The sequence below is a fragment of the Sapajus apella genome, unplaced genomic scaffold (assembly GCF_009761245.1).
Source record: "Sapajus apella isolate SASKATOON/1434 unplaced genomic scaffold, GSC_monkey_1.0 scaffold1, whole genome shotgun sequence".
In the NCBI taxonomy this organism is placed as follows: Eukaryota; Metazoa; Chordata; class Mammalia; order Primates; family Cebidae; genus Sapajus; species Sapajus apella.
The window spans coordinates 13259614-13285024 of record NW_022436941.1 but is presented as its reverse complement, the minus strand read 5'-3'; the positions used below and the strand labels follow the sequence as shown (position 1 = coordinate 13285024).

Here is a 25411-nt window from a genome sequence, read left to right as displayed (position 1 = left end):
CAAATATCCCCCAAACAAAACTTTCATTGTGTTTTACATATTTATAATCACTAGTATTGCAATCATTTTGTTTCAACTCCAGGATTTTCCACTGAAGTTCTATAGTTTAGCAATTAAATGAGATAATCTTGACTTTCCATTTCTGTCTTTTAAATATTAAGAATAATGATTTCAAGATTCAGAGCAACTGATTTGCATATTCTCAGCTTTATTTTTCCTATGGGCCATTCATTCATTCAAGAATGCCAAGAACATGTAGAGATGAACAGTGTACTATTCTGACATGAAGGAGTTTGGTAGCCAGTGGAGAGACAAGCAAGAAAACAGTGAATAAAATGTGTGTTACTACTCACAAAGAACACGTCAGCTACTCTTGGGATGTTTCAGGGTGTTACAGGAGAAAAGAAGAATAATGTCGAGGTTAGCCAGGGTGCTCTTCTAAGAGGAAGTGACTATTGATCCTTAAAGAGTGAGAATTAAGTTGACCAGAGAGTTAAGGGCATTCCAAGAAGGAACAGCATGGGTGAAGACAAAGGAGTGAAAACCACTAATATTTGGGGAAATTAAAGTATCTGAGAATTGCTCAAGTGACATATACGTGAGTTTGCTGGGTGATGAGGCTGGACTCAGATCATCTTGAATCTTAAATGCTAGTTTGAACTTAGCCTCAAAGGCAAGCTCTCGAAAGCTTTTAAGAAGGGGAGTGTGATGTTCTGACTTGTGTTTTTAAAGCATTGGTGGCAGTATAGAGGAGGAATTGAAAGTTGATTGGTAAGAATGATGAACTGATTAAACTGAAAAACTTGTCAAAGTTATCGTTTCTTGACATTGGTTTTAAACTTTGCTATCAGTAAAGGGATCAGTAAGTATGATTAGTGCCCTTATGAAAGAAAGCACAGAGAGCTGCCCTGCCCCTTCCACCATGTGAGAACACAAGGCGAAGTCACCACCTGCAAATCAGGAAGCAGCACCTCACCAGACTCTGAATCTACCTTGATCTGGGACTTCCAGGCTCCAGAACTGTGAGAAATAAGCTTCTACTGTTTTTAAGACACCTGGTTTATGGCACTTGGTTATAACAGCCTGACCTGACTTATACACCTATTTTATCTTTACAGTAAAAAGTCAGACTGAGGGATGAAAAACTTGATGATGTTTTCAGGAATCCCCAACTTAAAAAGTGGCCATTTCCTTATCCCTGATAGAAGTTTTGGCTGAGATAAAAAATGATAAACAGTTTTAAATTATGGGACCATACTAAGCAGCAATAATTGGCATCTCTGGCTAAAAATGAATTGAAAATAACTTTGGAAAGCAGAGGAAGTAGCCAAATGATATGCTTTAAAAAGTTGTAAAATCATCCTAGAATATACAAAGCTTATAACTGCATGAAGTAAGAGATGAGAACTCTCCAACAATTTTGCCATTGAAAAATTGACTTAAGCATAAAAAAAAATAAGTGAATGAAAAACACTGCCAATAAACAGATCAAACATAACTGGCTGAAAATGAGGGGAGGAAAAACTAAAATGCCAGTAAACCTGTAAAAGTTGTAAAACTATGCCCACTTGCAAACAAACAAATGCAAAGTCCTCTCCTAGAACTTTTAAAAAATAACAAAAGAGAATATTTTCAAGGTACATAAGCAATGCACAATTGCCTCATGGTATATAAAAATTGCTAATTCCTAAAAAACCTGTGACTTGAAACATACATTTTTTCAATAGACTTTCGTTTGTCCAAATCACCAATTCCAAATCTTATTCCAAATCCTTTTCTTTGTGTTTTTTTTTTTTTTCGAGATGGAGTGTCGCTTTGTTGCCCAGGCTGGAGTGCAGTGGTGCAGTCTTGGCTCACTGCAGCCTCCGCTTCTAGGGTCAAGTGATTCTTCTGCCTTAGTGTCCTGAGTAGCTGGGATTGCAGGTGCCTGCCTCCATGCCTGGCTAATTTTTGTATTTTTAGTAGAGATAGGGTTTTACCATGTTGGTCAGGCTGGTCTTGAACTCCTGACGACCTCACATGATCCACCTGCCTCCGCCTCCCAATGTAGTGGGATTCAGGGGTGAGCCACTGCATCTGGCCTCACTTTTCTTCTTTAAACTAGTTTTTCTTTTCTTAAATTACTTGTTCAGACTTACATAGTTGAATCGTCTCTATGTTTGTCTTGGTTAGATTCATTTATTCATTTGCTCTGCCAGGTGCTGTTTTGGGTACTGAGGATACTGCAGAGAACCAAGAAGGCATCATTGCACTGAGGAAATTAAGAGATGTCAGTTTACCTTACATCAGCTCTTTTAAATGGCCATTGGCAAAACTTCTACCATGCTTGTATCTAATCTGCTCCTTTGATGCATAGATTGAATAGACATAATTCACTTCGAGCTCTTCCTCCTGGGAATGAAAAAGAGCATTCACAAGTTGCCTTATTAAAGTCTTTGGCCAACTAATCAATTTTTTACTGTTAAACTTTTATAAGCACCCTAGGGCCAATTATCTCTATATTTGTACTCTATTAACAGTGGCATCAGCCACAGAAGGAAAGTTATTGCATCTTTATTATCTTTGTGTGTAGCAATTCATATTATTGTGCAAGACAAACTGACAGGATCTTGAATTTTGGCCCAATAGTGGCCTAAGGAGAAGCTACTTGGAAAATAGCTTTGTGACCTTGGGCAAACTTTTAATTTCTGCAGACCACAGCATCATCATCTGTAAAATTAGAGTATTGGACCAGCTTTCAGCTAAAGGCTATGTTTACACAAAAGTCGATGAATCTTAGGCATTGTGGAGGTTTATAAGAAAAGCAAAGGATAAAATATTACTCTCATTATAAGTTTGCTTGCCATGAAAGCTGCTTTCCTGAGTGACGTTTCCGCAAAGGAAATAAAACAGAGAGGGAGCCAGTGACCCGCCAGCGATCAGTTTGATGCTGCACCAGACTAGAATTTACCCCATCACTGTTTCCACCTGCCCCCATGGCGTCAGGTCCTGAGTTTCACTAAAAATGGCAGGGAAGGACAAACCAGGAGACACAGGGAAATTAGAAGAGGTAATTATGGATGATGTGAACGAAGGAAGTAATATGGAGAATGAAGCTCGATTTTCCTGTCAATATGAGATTGTTCTCCAACCATTAGGGTCAGACAGGGTCACTTCTTGACTGAAAGATCAGTCTAGATACCACAGGAAGTGGTGTTGCTAATTCAGCATGTGGTACTTTATCTACTAAAACAAAGCCCTATTTTAAGAGTCATAAAGTTGGGATTTGGGTTGTGGCTTCGTATATTTGCATACATATGTGATTGGCCAGGAAGTGGAAGTGGGAGGTGAGGCTGCCCAGGCATTTTCTCCTGGATGTCCTGACCAAATGCAGCTTTGAATAATGACATTCTTTCACCTACTTATAATTCTTCAGCAGTTTCCTTGAATTTTGCCCCAAATCTTCAAAGCTTTCGACGACGTGGGCTTAAAACCATGAGGATAAATGTGTTCAGATTCTTTTGTGGCAGTGCCTGCTGCGAGATACCTGTGGTCACTCCGCTTCCTGGTCTGGATTAGTGGTTCGGAACTGAGTCCGCTGGGAAGAATGGCAGTTGAGTCACAAATGTCCCTGATTATTCAAAACATCTGCACAGTGTAAATGTGGAAATATCTTTTGTATTTTCTAATTCACATATTCAATTTTGACCAGGAAGTAGCTTAGTCTCTTGGAGTATCTAACTTTTAGTGGATTTACATTTCAAGAAGTGTTTATTGCTACAATACACAGTGAAGTGTTATTTTAGAAAGACTGTGACTGTTTTACCTGATGGAGAGGTGATTTGACTATAAGTGAAGAGAACTGAGTTCTGGGTTCTGGTGTTGGGCCACCTACAAATGAGCTCTCTCATCATGGCCAAGTCATCTTAACTTGACCTTTGATTATTTCATCCATAAAAATGAAAGGATTTTGACTGGACCCTATGGAGGCCTTCAACTCTAACATTCTGTTCTACTATTTCTTAGCATAAGAGCTCCGTGGAATTCCAGGCATATGTATTACTCTGGAAACTCCTGGGAGCCAAGTAAATGTTAAAAACTCAAATTATGTATCCTATTAGAGGAATGCTCATGTGTGTGCGTGTGTGTGTGTGTGCGTGCGCGCGTTCCTGTTTGCTTTAATAGAATCTGGATAGATTCAGTTGACAGGAAAATTTTCTAAGATTTTGGTTTTATAGAAATTCTTTTCCTCTTTGTTCCTCTATGGGGTTTTCTTTTGACCTTTGAGGAAAGGAGGACTTAACTTGGATTGCTCATCTGCGCCCTAACAGTGAGTGTCTCAGTAATTGAAGTTTAGCATAATGACTCAGAGATGGGAGAGCAGATGACATGTAGGTGCCTCTGTCATGCCAGTGATGGGGGCAGAATATCTGTTAGCATCCTTCTGACTGTTGCTGCAGACACCGTTGAAAAGGATCTTCCCAAGAGAGGGAACTTGCTTGTGTTCAGGCTTCCTCTTAATGTCCCTGTCCTCCTGCTACCATGTGCGGGGAAAGACTGAAGATTCTGATGATGCTCAAGTACCATGCTGCATATCAGAGAGTTATATTTGCTCCTCTTTCTTCTTATTGTAATTTGACTTGTCTTTTCTCAAGGAAATTGCCTTCTTTCGTCATTTCTTCTGTTGTGATTAGATTTTTTTCCCTGCTTGTCTCATCAGAGGATTGGTCAAACTGGAAATGCTTCAGCTTCTACAATTAGCGCTTTTGTAAAAAAAAAAATAGTGTTTTTGGTTGAAAGAAAAAAAAGCCATAAGTCTCCCTTTCCTTCTGGGTTGATCAAGTTCCATTTTCTGGGTCATTTTTTCTCCGATTCCTTCTCTGTTAGAGTGCATGAGGTCTCATGAGGTATTTGAATGTTTCACCCTGAGGAAATCTCAAACCATAATATTCAGCGCCCTTCTTGATCTGGCCTTAGACTTCATTTCCCACTCACGTTCACACTTTGCTTCAAACAATCCTGCCTCTTTGTCTTCCCTCTAGGAACTCACTTTCTCCTGCCTTTGCTCTTACTGATCCCTCTGCCTATAATCTCTTTTGCTCCATCTACCTACAAGTTTCTTAAAGACCTTTTTTGTGGAGTCTTCAATAATGCTATCTCTTCTCCCCATTCATCAGTTATATGTACTTTCTGAATGCCCATACATGTTTTGTAATCCTCCTTTGACTCTAATCACATTTTACATTGCCTTGTTATTACCATCTGTATGGTACTACTCTCCATTAGATTGTTAATTCTTTGAGGGCAACACGGCCTTCACCAGTGTTTGCTGATTGAAATAACAAGTGTTTGTTCATTGGCAAAGCCTTCGAAAAGTGTCCACGTGAAAAATTATTAAAGTAATCACATGATTACAACAGCTGATGAAATTTAAATTAGGCCTATGTATTAAATGGTAGTATTGCATTAAGGTTAAATTTCTTCTGTATCATTGTATGATAATTATACATTATATATTATAAGTAAATGTCCTTATTCTTAGGAGATGCACACTGAAGTATTTAGTAGTAAAGGAGCCTGATGTGCACAAATTACTCTTAAATGATTACAAAAAACATATATATATATGTATGTGTATACACATATATATACACACACACTGCATATATATATATATATATACACACACCCACATACACACACATTGCATATATATGTATGTGTGTATGCATGTGTGTATATATATACATATATATATGCATATAAATGCATGGACATTCTTCGTGGTATTGTGGTACTTTTGTAACTTTCAAGTAAATTTGAAATTATTTTAAAATAAAAAGTTTAAAAAATTAAATTGTTATAATTTACCTGATCAGGGATAATCATAGAAAAGTAGCCCAAGTACAGAAATATTAAAAGAAACATTTATTGTAGATGAAAAAGTAACCCAGTGAACAGTCTGAAATTCATTTATTTAACATTTTATAAATGACCTGCTCACAGTACATGATGAACTCTCTGTTATGATGAAGCAGGTCAATTCTTCCGGAAGGTCACATGCTAAATGACTATGCATAAATAGCCAGATAATCTGGGATGGTGCCCTGTGTGGAAAAATAGCAGATGTACCTCAAATTACAGACATTGTAAGGTTATGCCCCTCGGCACAAAATACTCAAATTGTAATTAGCAGAGGATGAGCTCTTGCCAGGAGTTAAAATGTAGAGAAAAGATTTCAGAATCATTGCAGGTGGTTACTTCTGTAAGTTAATGCTACTGAAGATGCTGATGAAATGATGCACATTATTGGGAGGTATTTTGGAAGTAAAAGTAGTTTTGGTATGACATACCTAAACATAAGCACATTGGTTATATATTGCTGCCTCACATTAACTCAAAAATTAGTGGCCTAAAACAACAAACATTTATTACTCACAGTTTCTGTGGGCCAGGACTTTGAGAGTAGCTTAGCTGGTGGTTCTGGCTCCGGGTCTCATGAGTATATAATAAGTATGTGAGCAAGGGCTGCAGTCATCTAAAGGCTTGACAGGGGCTAGAGGATCCACTCCCAGGATGGATAACTTACATGGCTGTTAGCAGGAGGCCTCAGTTCCTTATACGTTGGTCTTTCCATATGGCTGCTTGCACATACTAATATTATAGCAGCTGGCTTCCTGCGAAATGGTATTCAAAGAAGTGAGATGGGAATTTCAATGCCTTTTATGACCTAGTTTGGAAATTTATCACTTTTGTAATATTCTGTTGGTTGCACAAGCCCACTTATTTACTGTGAGAGGGGCTTACACAGGCAGGGATCACTGGAGTACATCTCAGAGGCTGGCAACAATAATAGGGTATAATTATGGTTGCTATAGCAGCATTGAAAAAAAGAGGAAAAAAAAGAGTGAACTTTACAAAAGTGCTAAGAGGGCTTTTTATTTTGGTGGACAGGCCAGGAAAATTAAGACTTAAAGCTGAGAAGAATGAATAGGAATGTTATTAAAGTGCATCAAATTATGACAAATTTGGAAAAAGAAATTATTTTATTCATCAAAGTTTGGAATGAGTAGTGTTTGAAGTTTCTTTTTCTAATAAAAAAGAGATGTAACTTGTTTTCTCAGTGGGAGATAAATAGATTGACCCCAGAAAGTATAACCTGGGGATGCAGAATGTTTTAAACCCAAAACAACTCTCCTTGATCTCCACCATAATTTCTATTATTTCTCCCAGTCCTGCTGATTCTTCCTCTCATTGGTTTCTCACACACTTCTGATTCCTAGGCTACCATCCTAGGAAGGGCATTCCACTTCACACGTGAATGCAGTAACCTCCACAGTCTGTCTTTGCTTCCAAAGGATTTGGTCCCTTGGTTGGTTTTTGCACATCTTCTCTGTTAATCTCCCAAACACCTCTTTCATCAAATAATGCCATCGCTCAAAGACTTCAAGTGAATTCTACCTCAGACAGGATTAGTCTGAACTCCTCAGCCTGGTGCTGAAGGCCCTTTATCACCACCAAGCAGCATGCTCCTTTCTAGCATCGCTTCTCGTAATCCCTTACAAAACCTTCTGCTCTCCACTCCCAAGGCTTGGTTCTTCTCTTTGCCTTGTGGCCGCTCCTTGAGTTTTTATTTACTCAGAGGCTTCCTTTTATCCAGGTGTGATGCTGAAGGCAAGTTGCAAGCGGCCGTCAGCCAGGTTGCAAGCGGCCGTCAGCCAGGCCTGTTCATATATCTGCTCTTACCTGATTGTCTGACTTCCAGGGAGATGTTGAATCTCAGCGTTCCCTGTATGGTGATAATAGATCCTCTCACATGGACTCAGTGAGATTTCATTGTAAGGGTGAGGTGGCACTCAGTGATTTATAGTTTCTTTTCTTTTTCAAGTCTCTGCTCAAGTTTGACTTCCTTCATGAGCCTTCATAGCTCTTGTTGATTTCCCCTCCTCTTAAAACCCTGGTAAGTCATTTCTAAATGGACTCATTTGGCAAATAATCATATTTTGTTTATATTTTTTTCCTAGCAGATTTTAAGCTATAATGGGCAGAGACTGTGCCTTACAAGTCACAGTAGTTGCTATAGTTTCTTGCACTTAGATCTTTAATGAGTATTGTTTGTAGATTTTCCCCCCCGTATGTTGTGGGCGATGGATTCATAGAGACATTGTAGAGGACTTTCCAAAGTTGATGATGAGTGAGTTACCAGAGTCTTCTTCAAATTATCCCTTAACGCCACCTATGTAATGACCAAGGGGTTGGCTGGTTAGGTAGGTGGGGCTACGTCTCTGTTCCCACAGCAGCTTATTCTGGTCTTAATCATGGTGTGCATCATGCTGTATCGAATTGGTCAGTTTGTGGCCGTTTTCCACATAGAGCTGTGAGCTTCTTCAGGATAGCTCAGCACTGGACATTGTCAGTGCCTTGCCCAGTTTTTGTTTGATGTGAAGTGCCCAAAGAATTAGAACCATTAGTAAACATTTACTTCATGCTAATATTTAAGAACTTTTTTTTTTTTTTTTGGTGGAGGAGGCTTGTTTATAAAACCATTATAAATTTATAAAATAGATTTAAGGGTTTTTTTTTTTTTTTTTTTAGACAGGGACGTGCTCTGCCACCCCGCTGGAATGCAGTGCCACAATCACAGCTCACTGCAGCCTTGACCTCCAAGGCTCAAGTGATCCTCCCACCTTATCCTATACTGCACCCATCTCAGTAGCTGGGATTACAGGTGCACACCAGAGTGCCTGCCTAATTTTTCTTTTTAATTAGGGATGGGGTCTTGCTATGCTGCTGAGGCCAGTCACAAACTCCTGAGCTCAAGTCATCCTCCCACCTTGGGTTCCCAAAGTATTGGGATTACGGGCATGAGTCACCACACCTGGCCTTTCTTTTTTTAATGCTGGTAGGCACACTCATTTAATGTAAAAACTTCCCAGTAATACTCTGTTCTTGCCATTACATGATTTAATTTGATTTAGAATATGTTTGCTGTGGGTTTGGTGTTAGCAAAATGGCATGAGGTCCTCAAAACAAAGTAAATATAGCACTTGTACTGTTTGAAATGAGTAGTCATTCCTCGATAATATAATATGTTATTAGAATAACTAGCCTTGATTAATGAACAGAGAAGTCATGCTAATACCTTAAGGATTCCTTTCATCAGCAAAGTAGTATTTCCATGGAAATCCTCCTCTGAGTTTGTTCTCAGGGCAACCAGCAAGCATCACTCATTCTACATCTTTAATGTGCTGAAGCTGGACCATTGCTTCTTTGTTCATGGCTTCAAAGCTCCAGGAAGAACATAGCACACTGCTTCTGCCGGCCTTTCTGCGTAGTTTGAGGAGGAGTGAATACATCCTTTATAGACAACACGACAGAGTGGTCAAGTGAAATGGATGGCTCTTGTTGAAAAGTGGCTATTCTTAATCAAGAAATTTGTTTTAATTTAACTTAGAGATATGTGAAGAATCTTATGGGTAGAAAATGAGCTTGAGAAAAAACTGGTTGAGGATATCTAAGTTATTTCTATGTGTGCACTTAATTGATTCTAGGAAGAAAATAGATTTTGGAGCCAAAAGGAATCATCTGGAATCATTTTCCCCCTCTGTGGTTGCAAAAATAAATTAGTAAGTCAGCGCCCCATTATTTATTTCTCTTTAACTCAACGATAAAGAAACTACTGCTTGTCATCAGAACTAAGACTCTTCCATTGTAAGGATTTTATTCATCCTGATTATTTATTGAAACTTTTGTTGTAGAATAAGCAAAGCTTGCCTTTCAAGTGAAGCTGCAAAACAGGCAGCAAGAGTTAACTCTGCGGGCTGTGTTTCTCTTTCTAATAGGAGCACTTTAGCAATGCTAATCAGTTGTACTGATTTTGTTTTGATTTTTCCATAATAATTAAGTGAATGATCTGGAATGCAATCAAGTTTGGCGCTAGGGGGTTCATGCAAATGACTCTTTATTTTTTTACATTTTAAATTTTGTTAACTGGAATCATAAGGAAAGTTATTTGAAGAGGAAGTCTGAGTGGGTGAGGGTAGCCAACAGCCAATTTAGAGATTTGAATATATTCAAAATGTCTATCTTAATGAAACAAATCACCACCACATTGCCTTTGTTTTCAATTGAAATAATACTATTTTTTAAAAATTTCATTTTGTATTCATTTGCACTCCAAAGTGGAAAATTATAAGACAGGATGACACAGCATAGAAGAAATGAGGAAGAATAAATGTACTACTTTTCTTCTTCAGAGTAGGTGTAGTGGAAAAAGGGTAGTCACCACATTTACTCACCAAAACCTATAGAAGAAAACAAAGAAGACAGGGAAAGAGTAAATGAATTCCTATCAACTTCTTTTTTCTTTTTCTTTTCTTTTTATTTTATTTTATTTTTTGAGATGGAGTTTCACTTCTGTTGCCCAGGCTGGAGTACAATGGCACGATCTTGGCTCATTGCAGCCTCCGCCTCCCAGGTTCAAGCAATTCTCCTGCCTCAGCTTCCCAAGTAGCTGGGATTACAGGCACCTGCCACCATGCCTGGCTAAGTTCTTGTATTTTTTAGTAGAGACGGGATTTCAGCATGTTGGCCAGGGTGGTCTCAAACTCCTGACCTCAGGTGATCCACCCTCCTCAGCCTCCCAAAGTGCTGGGATTACAGGTGTGAGCCACCACACCTGACCTAAATGTCCTATCAACTTCTAATTTTAATTGCATCTCAGTGACTTTATTAAACAAGATGGAATGAAAGGACAATCCATGTTTCCTAATTTACAGAAATGTTGTGTTTCTTAGTTCTCTACAGCTTATTGGCATATTTGTGAGATGTCTTCTCTCCTCACCATCTATAACGTCTGTGTTATTTGCTCAAACAGTTTTAACCAGCTTATGTGATTTTGCATGATCCTTGCCTCTTGATCAAACAATTCTTTTAGATGTTGCAGATTATTCTGGAGCTCAGTTAATTTTCTAATTTTAATTAGGAAAACACATGGGGACAAAGAGACCAAGTAATACATACACACATACATTTTTTAATGTAATGATATTTTTTTCTTTCAAAAATGGTACCTGCGACTTCTCATTGCAGTTTGATATTTCTGTATAATGAACTTCCAAAGCAATGAGAAGGTGACCAAATTCTGCTTTTTCTCTGTCACCTCCCCTTCACAAGGCAATGCATCAAGTGCAAAGCAAGAAGAGAAACCAGAAGATTAGTGTCTACATTTTTACATTAAAAGAAAATTCACAACCTCTTTCTTTTTCTTGGATTTTGGTTCATGGCTTGTGGCAATTTCTAACTTTACAGACTAAACATTTCTAATTGGTAAATGGATGGTTTGAGTCTGAGATGACTCAGGAAATAAACTTTCCAATTTGGGGTAATTGTTTATGAGTAGATGGCAGATTACTGCTTACCAGCCTTCAATGTCTTTGAGGAAAGAATGAAAGCTAAACACATTTCACACGTCATTGAAAGGAAATACTTCTCCTCACATAAAGCAATGAGACAGATATTTGCCATGTTTATTTGTTACAACCAAATGTATTAAAGATTTTTCTGATGGTTGAGGAAAACACTAGGTGTTTATGACATGGCTTTAACTGTAGAACAGTGACCATAGAAACTACTACTTCGTGGTTAAGTTGCTGTAAGGATTACATAGATAATTCACATAAATGGCTCAGTGCTGTGTCTAGCACACAGTATCGGTCAGAGAATGTTAGCTCTTATTGTTTATCACCATCATCATCATCATCATCATTTTTATTCAGCCCTGTTAAATGAAATAGCTTCTTTATAAAACGTTAAGCTTCAGATTTTACAACTTCATGATCATTAGCATGTGAGAAATGCCAATAATTTGATTTAATCTGTAAGTTAATTTTGGCTATTTATGCTTTGTCCATTGGAATTATTTAGTGGCCATTGAAATATCCTTTTAAAGATTTTACAGCTTCTTTAATGGCTTACACAATACTTTTTAATTATACTACAAATTCATTACTATTTTCCTTATTCCAAGTCAAACATTTTCTTTTGTTTTAGCCTTTGTCAGTCACTGATAGATAACTTGCCACAGTATACTTAAAGTATTTGTCCTTCTAAACAATCTTGATTTTGAAGAATTTAATATTTTCTCATTTGATCTGTTCTTCTGAATTTGAGTGATAAACTATTTCCTAATGTTAACTTTTTTGCTGTTACTATTGTTTTAAGATAAATTTGTCTTTTCAAACCATAAAATTATTATTAAATACATTTGGTTCCCAAATATGAAAAACTTCTTGGTGTGGAAAGTGAGTATAACTTCTTAAAATGCCAGTTCCCACCCAGAAAATCACTGCTTTTCTCAAATAATCTGGCCCATTGTTACTAGTTTCACTAGTTTACCAACAAGCAGATTGGTGCTTATTTCATTTGTAATTAAGAAATGGGTCAGTGATTTCTAATTTTGTATCATTTTTATGATGATTAGATGACATAGTATGACAATTGAACTTGTCCTTCTTTCTAAGTTCCAGAGGATACAGGAGTGGGTGTGGTTCTCAGGTGCAAACCATTTCAGGTGTTACACACCCGGGCCTGGCGTGGGTCCTACCTAGCACATTATACGTGTTCAATAAATGCCTGTAGGTGGTTTTGCTTGATGATCTCAGAGGAACCTCCAGCTTGTCATATCTAAAACTGAACTCAAAGCTTCCTCTCCCCAGAGGAGGGCTTCTGTGAGTCCCATCTCAGTGAGGGGCTAACAGTCCCCACAAGGGGCAAAACCAGAAGCTCCTCCCCTTCTTTATTCCCGTGTTCAATTTCCAAGTCCTGTTTATTCCGCTTCCTAAAAATCTCCCAGAGCCACTCCTCTCCCTGCAACCCCCTCTGCCTTGATCTGTCCATAGTCCTGTCTCACCTGGCCTTCCTCCAAGAGCCTCCCCTCGCAGCTAGAGTCATTCTTCTAATGCCACTCTGCATCCTTTAATAGCTCCATGTTATCCTTGGTTGAAGTTTCCTGCTTCACAATGGCTTATGAAGCCCATGGTGACTCACCCTCTGTCTCTTTCTCCAGCTGTCCCCTTTCTCTTGCCACAAATTAACTTGAACTCCCTAAATGCACCTGGCCCTCCCTCACGCTCTGCCTGGAACATTCACCCTCTTCTATCTTTTTTGCCAGCTTATCTATTTTCCAAGCTTCCAAATATGTTGCCTTTACGGTCTTCAGTTTCATTTTCTCTAACATTGACCTGCAAACCACTTTATGTATATTTTTCTATGTATAATCTAGTTTTTAGAAACCCCTGTGAGATGGTTGGTTTCATTTCTATACAGCAGATGGAGAAACTGAAGCACAGTGTTTAAGAAACGTATGACTACTAAATTATAAGCATCTTAATGGGCAGAGATAGGGACTGGTTCTGTATTTTATATCCAGCCTTTGCATGGGGTGCCTAGGATGGAGCAGGCATTCAGTGCACATTGAATGACTTGTTGAATGAATCTCAGTTTGAGCCCGAGGTACCTCTCTCTTGATTCAAGGGAGCTTCTGTTTCATCATTTATTTTCTAGGACAATTGAGGCCAGCTATCTCTCTGTAACCTCCTCTTCTAGAAGGGAAATACGCCCGGTGAGAGAATGTAGAGGCCTGTGTTGCTCTGAATTGTTCTGGTAGATTTCTTTAATATTGGCTGGCATGGATGAGAAGGGCTTTTGTTCTTGTAGCAATTGATGATTATTTGCATATTTTAGTAATTTACAAAATAGTGGCCACCCTGCACAGCATAAGAAACACCCCTCTCTCGGTCCATTTAATTTGGTGACCGAGCTATTGAAATACGTGGCTTGTTATGCACATTTCAGCCCTAGTGCCAGCTGGTACCTGGTGGTTGCTGTACTGAAAAGAATTCTGTGTGACTCACTTCAATGCATTTCTAATTTGGATTTTTTTTCTTGTAGGTTGTTCTTCAGAAAAAAAATGGTTATTTCTTTGAACTCATGCCTGAGCTTTATTTGTTTATTGTTATGCCACTGGATTGGGACATCATCACCTCTGAATCTCGAAGACCCTAATGTGTGTAGCCACTGGGAAAGGTAATAGTTCTGAAAGTAGCCTGACAAAGAATTGCTGAGAAGTTCCCTTCTATACTGTAATTATCAGTCAGATGTATAAAATTAGAATTTGAGAAGAGCTTGTGAAATTACTTTTAAGTAAAAATCATTAGTCATAGCTAATAAATTAGGTAGTGTTAGTCACCTTGGTCTTATAGCATATATATTATGTGAAAAAAATCTTGATATATCTGATTCTAATGCAGGTGCAATTGTAAGATTCAGGGAAAACATTAATAGCTCAATTAAAAGATCTTCCTACTGTCTTGTCTCTGCTTTGAATTTGCATTAATTTTGGGGAGCTGGACTTATGCATGGGAACCCATGAGTGAGAAGTGGAAAGCAGCATGGGATAATGTACTACAATATTGAAATAAGGGATTTAAAAGAATTGTGCTGTAGATGGCTTGAAAAGGGAGATCTGATTTTGGGGTAAACTGGCAAGGCTGCATAGAGGTAGTGTCCCCTAGATGCTCTTGAAGAACTGAATAAGATTAGTGGATTATGATGGTCGGGAGGGAATCTGGGAAGGGGCGGCAGTTTGAAATCAGTGCCATACGGACCACCGAGAGCTGTGCACAACCAGAGCAGAGGAATTTGTACTGTGTTGGAGGAGGGTAAGATTATGTGAAGGGAGATGATGTAACGTCCAGATATGGGCAATTTGCAGTAGGAAGAACAAAACAATAGGTCATCCTCAGGGACCTTATAGTCCCTTTTGGGACACAAAATTAGTCCAACCCATCCAGCGATATTGCAGTACAATCAAGTCCTGTTGGCTCTGCTCTAATGTGCTAGTTGAATTTCCCAGAAATTATCTTCATCCAAAAAGCATAAATGCAAGTGTTTAAACAAAGAGAACATGTTAAGTACTGGAGGGTAATATGTATTTTTAATAGCTGTAAGTACAATTACATCAAACTCTTGATTTTCAGCATCATGATGAGCAAACCACAGAGTACACATTCTAATCACCTTTGTCCCCCACTGTTAGGATGCACAAAGCCCAGAACTTTTCAAGCACCACAGTGGTATTATTCTGGGGACACGCTCGTTTCTCACTCAGCATTATTTTTGGTGAGGGCTTGTCCCTACCTCCATTGGCAGTGTTACAATCAGAGTAATTAAAATATAATTACCTGATTAGTCAATGGAGTTATTATTACCAAACTTTAAGCTGTAGAGAGAATGTATGTATGTAATGAAGTTTTACATATTTGTGGTATTAACTACATTATACGGGTTTTTTTTGTTTTTTTTTTTTTGAGACGGAGTCTTGCTCTGTCACCAGGCTGGAGGGCAGTGGTGGAAATCTTGGCTCACTGCGACCTCTGCCTCCCAGGTTCAAGCAGTTCTCCTGCCTCAGCCTCCTGAGTAGCTGGGACTACAGGCGCATACCGCCACACCCAGCTAATTTTTGTATTTTTAGTAGAGATGGGGTTTTACCATGTTGGCCAGGATGGTTTTGATCTCTTGACCTTGTAATCCGCCTGCCTCGGCCTCCCAGAGTGCTGGGATTACAGGTGTGAGCCACTGCACCCATTATATAATATTTAAGCAGAAGGACTTCCTATTAGTCATCTTTATAATATTTACAGCACCTCAGATAAACCATTTCATACCAACAATATATAATAAATATTTATTAAAGTCATAAAAATGATTCAGTGGGTACATGAATGGGTACATGTCAAATTTAGAAAAGGAAGAGACCACTGGTGGTTGGACTTCTTGGAGAGATGGTAGATTTGGGATGGGAGGAAAAGTCAAGTTTCTAGATGCTGTGAAATAAGAATCAACAGATCTTGGCAATACATTGACCGAGGAAGTGAAGGAGGAGGGAAGACTGGGATTTAGAACTTGCTGTGTGAAGTAATCCAGGTGTCATTGCGCATGTGGAAAAATAAAATAAAATAAAAAGAGTAGATTTGAAAGGGAGGGGGTTAGTGTGGGTTTGCCACGTTGTATTTATAAAATCAATTCAAAATATGGGCCTGGAATTATTTGGAAATATAGATTTGGGAATATCCAGCATGATGAGATGTGAGATGTGAACAGATGAACTCTCTGAGGGAAAGGCTGTAAGAGAAAAAAAAGGCCGGGTGCAGTGGCTCATGCCTATAATCCCAGCACCTTGGGAGGCGAAGGCAGACAGATCACTTGAAGCCAGGAGTTTGAGACCAGCCTGGCCAACATGGCAAACACCCATCTCTTCTAAAAATATAAAAAACTAAACGTGGTGGCACCTGTCTGCAATCCCAGCTACTTGGGAGGCTAAGGTGCAAGAATCACTTGAACTCAGGAGGTGGAGGCTGCGGTGAACTGAGATTGTACCACTGCACTCCAGCCTGGGCAAGTGCCGCTGTACTCCAGCCTGAGTGACAGAGTGACTCTGTCTCAAAGAAAAAAAAAAGAGAGAGAGAGAGAAAAACTTCAAGGCTTCAAATAATCCAGCACCCACTCATACACCCAGAAGTACACATTTAGCTCTGCTTCCTTGGTCAGCAGTTGACCAGAGCTGCCAATGCCTAATTGCATTGTTTTGCACCACTAATTCCCACTGTCTACAACACTGCCTTGCATGTTGCATGTGTTCAATAAATAATTGTTGAATGAGTGAGTTCATCTTCTGATAGGAAATGAAATGACTAAATATGCACATCAATGTGGGGGGGCATGGCGAATGAGAAAGACAGTCAAACAAGGGGCACATTAATCTCTCAACCTAATAGAACCCCACAACTGTACGAGTGATTAGCATAAACTCTAAAATGCTCACTAAGGGAGAGGGAAATTGAATGTGAACAAATAGGAAAATGATGACAAAATTTTCCATTTTTTAAAATGTACTACTAGGAAGAAGGGTTGATAGCTATAACATTCTTATTGATAAATTTTCTGTTGAAAGGCTAAATAATGATTCCTAGAAGAAAGGTAAAAGAAAGAATTGTTTTGGTAAGAATGGGGATAGATGTAGAAGAAACATTAAAATGATCAAATAAAGGCACAGGTGACAGGTTCTTCCAGTATTTTCAAAAATGGAAATGGGCTTGAACTGAAATGGGGAGAGAAAGATGAGCTCCAAGGACATAATTCTGGTAGTAGGCCTCATATTAAGTTCTTCCTATGCTAAAAATCACCTGTACCCCATGGCCTGTGTGGTTTGCAGAGCTGAGTCATGAACTTGTTAGAAATGCAGACTCTCAGGTCCCACCCCAGACCTACTAAATCAAAATCTGCATTTTAAAAAGATCCCAGGGAGATTTGTCTCCATATTCAAGTCTGAGAAGCACTAAGCAAAAATACTTCCATCAATGCCTTCTAGCTGCATGCCAATTGATAGCTGAATATTTATTTTGAAATAGAGATGTGCCTTGTTTTAATGCAGCAATTGTGATTCTAAGAAATTGTACATAAAATGAAAGAAAATAAAATAATTTAAAATACCCAAGAGGTGTTCATAATTATAGGAACTCTGTACAGTGTCTTTCTGGAAAATGAATACCTCTAGAAATCATCTGTTTCTTCTCCTAACCTTCTTTCTGTTTTCTGTGAATTTGAGCTTTTCCATTCAGTGGGGTTTCTTCTAAAAAAAGGCACAAGTGAAGAGAAACCACTCTTTGCCCAAACCTTCAATTACTAACACAGAAGTGAGAGTAATTGAATCAGCCCTGAAGTGAGCAGAGATAAGAAATGAAGATTATTACCATATCTGATTAAAGTAACAAGATAATTTAGGCAGGTAAAATGTAATTAACCACTTTGGAACGTGCCCAAGTGATAATGGCTTCCTCTCCTTATTCTCCATCTCCTCCCCGACTCCCCGGTTCTTTGACCTTAAATTAAATCTTGCTGGGGTTTCTCCCCAGACAATACTTAAAATCATGGTGATGATATGTTTTCAGTATGTTTGAGAAGATTAAACAAACAAACAGGAAGTAGAGTTTTGCCTCTGAATGCTGAAAGTTGTGCAGAATTAGGATCGATTTTTTAAAATTCCAGTTTCCCACTCCTTGTCTGTTTCGGAAGCTTTAAATATTCTATAGTGTTGTTTGAGAGAGGATGGGGCAGGCCAGTGTCTGAAAGTCTTGGTGTTATTGCTGACTCTATCTGGAAGCTCAGTGCTTCTTGTTAATGAAGGTGGGATTGGACCGGATAATAGAGGAGGTGCCCTCACGCTCTGTGACTACAGGAGCAGCTGCTGGTGAACGTGGAGGTATGGAGTGTTAGCCGAGGAGCTGGTTAAGTTCCAGCAGCAGCCTAAGCACTGGCCAAAGTGGCGGTGAAAAAGACCAGAGACGGTGGGCCCGTTCTTGAAGACACTTCCCTTCATGACTCAAACACATCGCTTCCAGAAAATGGCCCCCTGAGGAGTGACAGCTTAATTTCCTAATGATTGGTGGCAATTGAGCAAATTAGGTGTAGTCACAAAGTATTTGGCAGTCATAATTTGAAGACTACGTACTAACATGGAAATGTGCTTATGATACACACTCAAGTTAAAAAAAGAATGTTTCAGAAGTATGTGCATGGCATGATTGTTATAAGAATTTAAAAATACCCTCAACTAAAAACTAAAGTCTCCTGGAAACTTTAAAGAAGCACAGCTACATACTATTGGTGATTATGTGAGAGCTATGAAATTCTCTCTCTTGCTCTCTTTTTAAAAAATGTGTTTTCCAAATTCCATAGTGTGATTATAATAACTTTACTAATGAAAAAAAAAAGGAAAAAACTGTGTAGAAAGAAAAATAATGGGTAAGAAACAACAGAAAATAAATTCATGTTGAAAGGCTTAGTACCTTTCTCCTATAAGCTTAAGTGGAAGCTTCAGTTTCTGACCCATGATAATTAGGCAGGAAATTATCATCGGTCAGAAACTGAGGCTTCCACTTAAGCTGATATAGTAATTTAACTATAGTTTTAATATAGTTAAATTAGTTGAACTATATTTTAATATAGTTAAATTAGTTGAACTGTAGTTTAATATAGCTCAAAATAATTTATATGTAGTCAGTTCTGTATTGGGTTTGAGTGTCAAAATAATTTTAATGAGTAGAGTCAAGATTGAGGAGAAATGCTCCAAACATAATGAATTTTATACTCCTATTGCCCTCAAACTATATATATATTTCTCCATGGAAAGCTATATTGTATTACATTCAGCATTTAAATATTAGCCTCTTGTTAGGTTGAGAGCTCCTTGAGGGCAGGAATTGCATAGAAGTTGCTCAATAAATATTTGTTGAATCGGAATCCTAAATACTTTGATTGCCTTTTTAATAGAAGAGCTATTGGTGAGCAGCAAATGACAAGAAGAGGAATTCATGTACTCCAACATTTCCTCTCATTTAAAAACTCTTTTTGGTTGCTAGAAATCAGTGAAAACATATTTCATGTTTGCTTATGGAATTGGTTCTTCCATCCACATCAAATAGAACTGGCCAGGATGCATTTGTTGATGATAGCTTTTGTACTTCAAAGAATACAGACTTGAACATCATAACATAGTCTTCGAAATTTTCTGTAAACTCTATCAGGTCTAGTTCTAACAAACGAATTTGGTTCTGCTAAATTAGTACTGTAGAGACCGGCAAAATTATTTTTTTCTCTCAACTGTCATTAATTTAGAGTGGTTTCTGTTTTTTTTTTTTTTGAGACAGAGTCTCACTCCGTCGCCAGGTGCCAGGCTGGAGTGCAGGGGCGCGATCTCGGCTCACTGCAACCTCTGCCTCCCAGGTTCAAGCAATTCTCCTGCCTCAGCCTCCCGAGTAGCTGGGACCACGGCACGCGCCACCACGTCCAGCTAATTTTTGTATTTTTAGTAGAGTCAGGTTTCACCATGTTGGCCAGGATGATCTCGCTCTCTTGACCCGGTAATAATCCCCCCACCTCCGCCTCCCAAAGTGCTGGGATTACAGGCGTGAGCCACCGCGCCCAGCTAAGTGGTTTCTTTTTTGTTCTTACAGCACATTTGGGAAGTTGCTCTATTTTGCTCATAGGGGATGTGGGGCTGTACCGGTACTCCAGATGTATACGCAGAGTACATTCATTCACTTTGTTCTCCACTAGAAATGTAACAGAGATATAACGCTATAGGCCTTAAGATTCAGCTATTTACGAGAAGCTGGATAACTTTAAACAATGCGAGTCAGAAAATATGATTAAGTATTGAGTTTATTCAGGCACAAAATTTGAGGACGGCCGTAAGGAAAACACAGACTTAAAAGGAATGAGGTCAGTGTTCCCAACGCGGAAGTTAAAGTTTCACCTATATAGGCAGAAACAGAAAAGTTTAAAAGGTTAGACATTTTCCGTACAAAGCCAGTACATATGTTACAGCGATTTGATTGATTCTAGATTGCTACATTTCAAGGAAGATTGCTTTAACGTTTCATGAGGAAGGCTAATGATCTAAGGGGGTCTTATCTCTTATGCCATTTGATTATTTCTAATCATTTATAGGAAAGAGAAGTTGCAGCTGCCTGCATGACTCACACCGTATAGTTATATTCCTCTCAAGGCTCAAAATAATTTAAAGTTCCAACAGCTTTAAATTTGAATTATTTAATTTCACAGGAGGAAGAAATATTGGTAAGGAAGCCTTAGAACCTCAGGACACTGCTAGGGGTCTGAAGAAAATACTGACAGCTTAATGTGATAAGTCACTCCAAGAACTTTAATATTTTAGCAGGGGCCTCTTGCTTTACCCAAACGGAGTTACATCACAGCATGCAGGCATTTGTACACTCTATCCTCATCTGACCTTATTTTTGCAGGTAGCAATGGGTAACATCTGTTGGAGATAGAAAGAAACAGTCATCTAAAATATATGTTAGAAATTCAGGATGCTAAATTAGAGGGGATCTTCAACACCATCTCTGACTCCTTATATTTTAAAATGTGATCCAAGGACCCAGGGAAGTGAGGTTATCTGCTGAACATCTTCCAGTTTCTCAGTGTCAGTACAGAATTATAACCCTGGCTTCTTCTAATCTGGTGCTTTTTTCAATAGGGCCTGTTTCATTTGCTCAATATTTATGGAGGGTCCCTAAATTTACCTAAAAATAAACTGCAATATCCCAAATAATGAAATACAGAAAACTATGAGTAGTATGATCACTTCATAGCTGTCCTATTGAAGCCTGATACATAATGACTGCCAGAGACCAGCTGCAGAAAGAAAACCCATTGTTTGTGAGGCTAGCACTACACAGCTTTTCAAATCAGAAGGTTCTGTCTAACCTGAATTCTTCATGCTGACATTTTAACTTCCTTCATTCCTATTAGTAAACTTGGGCTGTTGATTTGCAGCAAGTGAATTGGTGATTATTGCCCATTTTGTTTGTTAGCGTGAATTAAAAATTTTCATAAAAACCTTTCAGAGAATGAAAGCAAGTAATAGACTGTTTAAAATGAAGAAGTATGGGAGTGAACATTGAATATTCTTCATATTTCATGGATGTTTTCCACCCACATTCTTAGGTCCATAGGCTTGTATGTTTTTACTCTAACCAGAAGCTGTTAGTGAAAATGTATTGGAAAACAGACTATTTAAGTAGTAGCAAGCTGTCGGTATGATTATTTCAGGCTAATTGTCTCAGCCATATGTTTAGAACCAAGTTTAAAGACGACTTGACAGTATTTATTTAGTTGTTGTATGCTTTATAGTCTTCCACTGCCTGAAAGCAAATTATTCCAAGTTCCAACTAGAGAAAAATGTGCTCTTTCTGACAGTTTCAGAATCAGTAGTAAAATGTACTCTTTTACTTTACTTGAATTGTCTCTTTGCTGAGTAGCCTTATTATTTTCATGCAGACTTTAGAAGGATAACAGCCTGTGAAAGACCTTTGTTACCCCTAGAGCCCTGGGGTAAGAGGAGGGAATTAAATTCAGAAAAATATAGAGTGATGTTTTTAAATTTGGGACTATTAGGATTTATAGTGAATAGTAAAAGAGAATTTCCTTTGAAATTTACACCATGAACCCTAGTCTTTTAAATATATTGTTAAAATTGGCTCTTTTGGGGTTCTAGTTTAAATAAAAACCCATAAAAACATGGAAAATCTCTGTTAGAAGTCACTATGGAGTTGCAAATGGAGACGATTTCGCTTACAAATTTTTTAGCACGTAGCGTGTTATTAATTTAAAAAAGAGAAATACTGATTTTTTATTTTTCCATTTCTTTTCAGCTATTCAGTGACTGTGCAAGAGTCATACCCACATCCCTTTGATCAAATTTACTACACGAGCTGCACTGACATTCTAAACTGGTTTAAATGCACGCGGCACAGGTAATAGAAGCTCAGACATATTCATGAGTTTGGCTAACTGCGAATAGATTCTGATACAGAGATATTAGTGACAGCAGAAAGTGCATGCTTTCAATCAGTGAATAGGTATTGAGGGCTTGCTGCTATCTTATCTTTGTGCCAAATCACAGGGGATATAGAAAAGCAGAAAGGTAGTCCATGCTCTGGAGGAGCTTACAGCCTAACTGCACAGAAAGCATCTGCTGTTTCCCATCCTTTGTTAGCAAGAATTCATCTAGCTTCTGTGTTGTGCATAACGGGGGCAGACACTGGATCTGGACATTACATATGGACACCAGCAGATGTCAAGAAATTCATATCTGAGCATATGTTTCCAATTGAACATCTGACTCAATTTAGGCCAACTTAAATTTGACCGTTATGTAAAACAAGACATATTTTTTTTTTCTATAAATGTGAACACAGAAACAAAACTAAAATATAATTAAATATTAATGTTAATATAGAAGGAAGCTCTGATACCCTAATTTTATTAGTAGTATACTGACATTTATAGTGTATGAGTTATGCGTTGAGTGCAGCATCTGCTGATTTTTACTGCACTATATGATGCTATGCTCAATGTCGTTTCTTCATACAAGATGGCCTTGGCCACTGTGTCTAAACTAGCGATCCCTCCTGTCACATTCTATTCCCTGACTCAGGACTTATTTTTCTTCACAGCATGTAATCTTTACCTGCCATTGTATATCTAATTATTTCTTTAGTGCATGTCCTTACTTTAACAAATTCAGCCAGATCTGCCTTCCCTAGTAAAACGTTAAGTTCCTTGAGAGCAAGGGATTTCTATTGTTTTGTTCCCTGCTGTTTCCCCAATATCTAGAACAGTGCCCAGGATGTAGTAAGTGCTCAATAAACACATGCTATCTAAGTGAATCAGTGAGTAAATGGTGCTTTAGTTAAATGGAGAGGTCTTTTGTCTGTTAGCCTTCTATATTATAGTGGGATGAGACTGCCCCAAGGTTTTTAAGGGAATTCTCTGAATTCTTCCCTTAAAACATATGTAAGTGAATGATGCTTAGATGGGTATCATACATGAATTAATCAATAGTTTTCACCATATCTCAAGTTAAGTGAAAGAGGGAAATCATGAAACTACTGACTCCTTGAAATAAAGCACAGATTGGCTTCAATAGGGAATCTTAATATATTCTTAGCTAATTGATGAGTTACTATTATATTGGTCTAGACATGTATTGCATATTTCTTCTTAATTAGTTTGAAATACTTTGCTTTTCAGACCTTTATTATACATAATAGCTCATTTTTATTGGAGTAAATTATTTCTAATTAAATTATCAGTCAAAGAAACTAACAATGTGATTTTTCCTTCTCTACAGAATAAGTTATCGGACAGCCTATCGACATGGGGAGAAGACTATGTATAGGCGCAAGTCTCAGTGTTGCCCTGGATTTTATGAAAGCGGGGAAATGTGTGTCCGTAAGTGAGACTTTCACTTCTTTGAGATTCGCTTGTTTTTCCCAGTGCTGGTTTGCTTCTGTTAATGGTCACTGAGATGGAGACCTGGGGAGATGGGTGTCTTGGAACATTCCTTTTCCCTCTGGTTGCTGCTTTTCCTTGGCTTGTATAATGAAGGAAACATTAACTCTGTCCTCCTGTCCCATCCAAAGTTTCCAAATGAATGTTGCTTGAGGAGGAAAGAGCTGCAGAAAGATGATTCAAGGCCGGATGTGGTGATGTAAATTACAATTCTTCAATAAATGTCTCATTGGAAATTGGTCAGGACTCATTGGACTTGGGTCACAGAAAAGAACAGAGACCTAACTTTCCTATAGCTGATCCAAGTCAACTTTCTAGAGGCCAGCATATTCTTTTCTGGTGCATAAAATGATGAGGCTTATTGAATATAGAGGAGTTTTCACATTAAAAAATGACAGTAAGTCTGGGTCACAAAATAGAACTTCTTTTCATTGTCATTTTCCCTCCTCTCTCCTCTCCCCACTTCACCAATTCATTCTGAGATGTCTTGAGAGAAGTTTGGTATCTTATGACATACTTCAGAGAATCCTAGAATATGCGATGCATGTGAGATGCAGTTTGCAATTGAGATTTCTTACTATTGTGTATAGGTCACTTAGAAGAGCGATCATTAAAAACTATTTTATTGAAGTACTCTGGCTCAACATACAGCTAGAGGGACATCTCTGCTTTCTGAATTGAGACACTGATGCTGAGTAGCATAGAGTCAAGGTTCTGCTGTAATTTGGAGGTACCAGGAACGACTGGATAGATCTCAGCCTAGGAATCTGGAGAGCCCAGTGATATCACTGGTTCTACCATCACTTGGCTGGGTGGCCTTGGAGAAACCATTTATACCTCTTTGAGGCTCCTTTGCTATCTCAGAGAGAGGACTTGGAATAGTACCTGTCTCCTGTTCCTTCCAACCCCTGGATTCTATTCTGTATGCAGACAGGGGCAGCTCCTTATCTTGGATTCAGAATCAGGGCTATATTTAATAATACCTGTTCATAGAAAGAAAAATTTGAATATGTAACTAAGCAAAAAGAAGAAAATAAAAATACATTGTTAATATCTGCCCTGGTCAGTAACCAAATATCAGTATATTATTACATTATAAATATTTGTTTAACCAATCTCACCTGTTGAATATTTACACAATTTCCAAGTTTTACCTATTGTGAACTACTCTAAAGGACATCATTGTGGTTAAATAATTATTCATGTCCTTCATTAAGTAAAGATAAATTCCTAGCAGTCGAATCGCTGGATTAGAAGTGTACGTATTTTAATACTTTGGTGTGTTTCCAATTTAAATGCCTACCAGCAGCAAATGAGAATGCCTTTTTGCTTATACCCTGGGCCAATTTTCCTTTTGCTAATTTTTTCTCAGTTTGCATGTCTTTGATTAATAATGATGCTGAATAAGAAAAATTACATGTTTATAATCAAACATCTTAGAGAATAATCATGAGCAGATCTCAGTGACCCAGACTGATGGGACATTTTCAAAAGA

The 25411-nt window shown here is 38.2% G+C and overlaps 1 protein-coding gene across 1 annotated transcript in view; it reads left to right on the top strand.

Moving 5' to 3' along the window:
* MEGF10 (multiple EGF like domains 10) overlaps positions 1-25411 on the top strand; it is a 169047-nt gene that overhangs the window by 26009 nt on the left and 117627 nt on the right. Inside the window, exons 2-4 of the mRNA XM_032263422.1 lie at positions 13930-14064; positions 22275-22376; positions 23756-23856. Coding sequence (XP_032119313.1) covers positions 13949-14064; positions 22275-22376; positions 23756-23856 — 319 coding nt within the window. The 5' untranslated portion in view covers positions 13930-13948. The remainder of the gene's footprint in view (positions 1-13929; positions 14065-22274; positions 22377-23755; positions 23857-25411) is intronic.